The sequence below is a fragment of the Stomoxys calcitrans genome, chromosome 3 (assembly GCF_963082655.1).
Source record: "Stomoxys calcitrans chromosome 3, idStoCalc2.1, whole genome shotgun sequence".
Classification (NCBI taxonomy): domain Eukaryota; kingdom Metazoa; phylum Arthropoda; class Insecta; order Diptera; family Muscidae; genus Stomoxys; species Stomoxys calcitrans.
The window spans coordinates 120774406-120779145 of record NC_081554.1 but is presented as its reverse complement, the minus strand read 5'-3'; the positions used below and the strand labels follow the sequence as shown (position 1 = coordinate 120779145).

At 37.1% G+C, this 4740-nt stretch overlaps 1 protein-coding gene across 2 annotated transcripts; it reads left to right on the top strand.

Annotated features, from left to right (window-relative positions):
• Window positions 1–466: 466 nt before the first annotated feature.
• Window positions 467–2584, top strand: LOC131996361 (zinc finger CCCH-type with G patch domain-containing protein-like). 2 transcript variants are annotated; one of them, XM_059365978.1, is made up of 5 exons: window positions 467–556; window positions 630–857; window positions 918–1392; window positions 1458–1585; window positions 1662–2584. In XM_059365978.1, the coding sequence occupies exons 1-5, from the start codon at window positions 527–529 to the stop codon at window positions 2244–2246; spliced, it is 1446 nt and encodes a 481-aa protein (XP_059221961.1). In that variant the 5' UTR covers window positions 467–526; the 3' UTR covers window positions 2247–2584. The 2 variants fall into 2 exon arrangements, with proteins under 2 accessions (XP_059221961.1, XP_059221960.1); XM_059365977.1 differs by having other exon boundaries at window positions 1455–1585.
• The last annotated feature ends 2156 nt before the right edge of the window (window positions 2585–4740 follow it).

Genomic DNA, 4740 nt, shown 5'->3' with positions numbered 1-4740 from the left:
AGGCAATGGGAGAATGGATTGAGGATGGGAGCAGCTCATACCACCGCGGTATAATTGTTGCGACCATAGGAAACCTGGAAGGAAGGGAAGTGGTTTCCGATCGGATACCTGAGATTAGCCTTGAAGTCGAGTGCGAGGCATTGCTGCCATCGGCACAGTCTTGGATTGACGGAACCCTAGTATTGACATCTGGAAGAACATGTTACATGTTGAATGAAATCAGCAAGTTTTTTTGCTTCGAAATCTATTATCGAAAAAAGTAGTCACAAAACAAATTAGCTAAAAACGAACATAGTACCATAAGAACAGCCATAAGAGATTAACGAGGATCGCCTCCTCCGCATGCAAATGTGGCTACAACAACAACAACCATATGATTTTTATGTTGTACAAATAAGACAACCACAAATAATTCAACCATGGGTATTACCGAATTTATTGACTCTAATACCGATTACCACGCGTAAACATCCGTTTTCGTTGATGTTTCTATCGCTTCATAGGGATTAAGTTGTAAACCAATTAAATGGTAAATATGGACCAGTATCAGGCACAGGTAATTATTTGCCTTTTATATTGTTAATATGCCATAAATTTAGCATCAGCAATAACAATTCATGTTTATGTAGTTGCTCTCCGTTGAAAAAGCGATACATGCTTCAGAAAATTCCAAGGAGCGCGAGGAATTACGTACCCTTAAAGACAATTTGATTGAGTTAATAGCACTTACTCAGTTCGTAGATGAGGAGAAACAGAATGAAGATGACGAGGAAGTTAACCTAGACGACTATGAAATGCACAGGTTTATGAGTGAAGTAAAAGAAATTGATCAAAAAGATGAATTACGGAGGCTTAAGGTGATATGCTTTATTAATAACAAAAATTGGAATACCGAATATATATATGAATACTTGTAGGATAAATGCGAACGAATGGTCGGAGAAAAATGTAGTGCTCCATATATGCACTCGTGGGGAGCTATAACTTACCATAATGCCCTTATTTGTAGTATGGAAGATGAAGCTGTTGTCGCTGATGATGGCAACATCGATGTGAAATTCCGAGTTCTTTTCACGAATCCAACGCATAAAGAAATGTTACCATGTCCTTTCTTTTTGGATGGTAGTTGTCGGTTCGACAGTGAAAATTGTCATTTTTCTCACGGTGAAATGGTGTCTGCTGGTTCTCTGCGGGAGTATACCGTTCCTGATTTTTCTCGCTTGTCAAGAAACTGCGTAGTTTTAGCGAAAACCGGGGATAATTTGTGGCAACGTGGACGTGTTCTATGCGCAAACTATGTAGAAAAGGAGTGTCGGGTTCGTTTGGATAACAGCTCTACTAAGAATAGGGAGCAAGACTTCAAATTTGTGGATTTGTTGCCAATATTTGAAGGTGAGAATAATTCTTTTGTGTCGCCGAAATCGTAATAGAATATTTGCTATTATATCTGTCAGAAGATGGAGATTCTACCAGCGATTCCGAAAGTGAAACAGGCTATCCAGCGATAAATGTTGATAATTGCAATCTTAATACATTCACCTATGACGTTAGTCAATCTCTCGGAGATTGGGAAAGATATACAAGGGTAAATTACGCACGGAAATATACAATGTGTGTGTAGCTATCTACAGAAGTTTATCATCCTTTAATTTACCTTTAAGGGCATTGGCTCCAAATTAATGGCTAAAATGGGGTACATACATGGTACAGGGTTAGGTTCCAATGGAGGTGGTATTATAACACCTATAGCAGCACAAATCCTACCAATGGGAAAATCATTAGATTATTGCATGAGCTTGCGAGAAGCTGCCAATGGAGACGAAAATCTTTTCAGCGCTGAAAAAAAATTGCAAAAGGATAAGAAAAAGCAGGAAGCAATAAGTGCAAGAGCCTACGAACGCGAAACAACACGAGTTGATGTATTCTCTTTTATCAACGAAAATGTTTTAAGTACCTCTAAGCCTATTCATCAGTCCGGACCTCTTAAAAAGTGCTTTCAAAATCATAGCTCTAAGTCCTTAAATGTGGAAAGCGTTAAGGTAGCGGACGATATTCGACGCAAAGAACGAGAAATAGCTGAAGTTAGAAAATCGTTAAAACGTAATGCTGAAGGTGGTGCCGACATTTGCAGCAGACTTAAGAAAAAGCTACGCGAAAAAACGTACGAATTAAGCTGTTTACAGGAAAAACAAGATCATCTCTCTAATGAACAATCTTCCCGAAAGACCAAATCCTTTGTATTTTAATAAGAATACCATGATCTTCGAGAAAGATAGACTCAGTAAAATAATTATCTTATAGAAACTTTCCTGCTATCTACTACTATAAATCTGATCAATCCCATGACAGCCGGTTGTACGTGCCGGATTGGCCCGATTGAGTCTTTATTCGGCAAGTGATGCCGCCTCAGTGTACAAAACACTGCTACAACAACAACAACTATATATCTGATTTATAACTCTCTTTATTTTCGAACTACTCATGCGTACAAATTTCCATTTAATCGAAACGAAATTGTTAGTGTTAAATATTCGCCAGAATAAGCATGTTCATATTAAAAATTAAACGATTTCCCAGTTTTTTATTTTACTTTAGTTTTTTTTTATGGGTTTACCACATTTTTTGAATACATTGAATAAGTAAGAATCTGATATTTTTCAAATGTTTCCCTAAAACATGGCCAAGATTTTTGAATCTATTATGTATTGTAACCAACGTTACCGTTGAAAATTTTTAAATAGTCGCGCAAAAAGTAGTTTTTTTTTTGTAAAATGGTTTAGTCTCTTGGCTAAAAAAATGCCTGCACCAAATTTCATAATGATGGAAATTGTACACAAATTAAAATGGACGAACATTTTTAAATCGAAGCGGAAAGTGAATCGATCAGGGGCCTAATTCTCGCATCCGCTATCTAGCGAGTTGTTGTTCCAAGATTAACTCCGACCCGTAAATACAAGTTGGATTATGGCTTACGATCGTAATTTGCCAAAGAGTTATCGATTTCGGGGAAGGAAAATCGATTCGTCACCACCGTAGCGCAGAGGTTAGCATGTCCGCCTATGACGCTGAATGCCTGGGTTCAAATCCTGGGAGACCATCAGGAAAAATTTTCAGCGTGGTTTTCCCCTCTTAATGCTGGCAACATTTGTGAGGTACTTTGCCATGTAAAACTTCTCTCCAAAGTGGTATCACATTGCGGCACGCCGTTCGGACTCGGCTATAAAAAAGAGGCCCCTTATCATCGAGCTTAAACTTGAATCGGACTACACTCATTGATATGTAAGAATTTTGTCCTTGTTCCTTAGTGGAAATTCATGAGCAAAATTTGCATTTGCAAAATCGATACGTCGAGCTTATTTTGCCAACTCAAAGGTAAACAAAGCAAATTGTTCTAAACAATATGCAATTGTTTTTTGTTTAACGATATGGTACTGTTTTTACACTATAAATTGATGTTTTAAGTGAAAGTGGACAAAAAAGTGTGTGGATTTCGTCTCCTCTAGCACAGCTAACGGTGATTGTTTGATATTTGTTTTTTCTGGCGGAGGGGGAGGAGAACAACAAATTGTTTGATGTTTGTTTTTTTCCGGCAGGCACAAGGAGAACAACAGCCAAAGTACAATTGGATAAAGTCAGAACCTTTTCCTTGAAAAATTATTCTGCTGCCTTAAATTTAATGGTTAATGATACAACTTTTGGTTTGGTCATGTTTGCAGATAATTTACTTTGCAGAATTTGACATAAGCACAAGGAGAACAACAGCCAAAGTACAATTGGATAAAGGCAGAACCTTTTCCTTGAAAAAATATTCTGCTGCCTTAAATTTAATGGTTAATGATACAACTTTTGGTTTGGTCATGTTTGCAGATAATTTACTTTGCAGAATTTGACATAAGCACAAAGTTAATTTTGTCCAATTTAAGGAACCAAAAATGTAAATATTTTATAATTATTCTTTTATTTTATGCAATAAATACTTCGATGTCTTATTTGTAGCCTAGTTTCTTGAAAATAGACAAAAATTTGTTATTTCGATAGGTAAATTGCTGCGGACAAAAACTCGCACATTTCTGTCCGAAGTTTCGAATAGAATTAAGCGATAACGGATGTCATAATCCAAAAAATGCGAAACTCGATCGTAATAAGTCGATTGCGGATGCGAAAATTATGCCTTAGTATAGTTGTAAAATGGTCTAGCTCTCTTCCTTTTGGTGGGTGTTACAAACAAGGGCACTAAGCTATACCCATATGCCAATTTCACTCAGGTGCTTGAATAGTGGCGTAACTCAAAGTTGGTTTTGCAGAAATAGCTTTTTTAAACTTCAATTCCATTCACTTTCAGGGAAAAACCAGTAATGAAAGGCAAAAGTCGGATGCAGCCGACTATCTAATACCCTACACCACCGGGTCTACCCACTACTTTTAATAGATAGAACCTATGCCTAAATCTTATTTTTGTACCTATTGTATTGAATTTGGAACCATGGAAGATTTTCTTACGGTGAAACTTCTGTAGGAATTGTGGCTTAAAAAAGATATATCTGGTTTTTCATCAAGAACGCTACTACAAAAGTTTTTTTATATTTAACATTGTTGAATTAAGAACGTTGGCCCCAACATCAACGACATCAACGATACTACCCTGTGGTGAAGGTGGCGCAAATTCCCACTAGGCTGCCAAATTCCTGGGGACTTACCAATTGACACTCAAATATTTATTTGCATTATCATGTGTAGCAG

What these genes read in the sequence shown, in the direction of transcription:
- LOC131996361 (XM_059365977.1), top strand. Translation starts at nt 527, where the DNA reads ATGGTAAATATGGACCAGTATCAGGCACAG. An exon ending in ATGAATTACGGAGGCTTAAG is followed by an intron (nt 858 to 917) that starts GTGATATGCTTT and finishes GAATACTTGTAG; the next exon opens with GATAAATGCGAACGAATGGT. An exon ending in ATTGGGAAAGATATACAAGG is followed by an intron (nt 1,586 to 1,661) that starts GTAAATTACGCA and finishes TTTACCTTTAAG; the next exon opens with GGCATTGGCTCCAAATTAAT.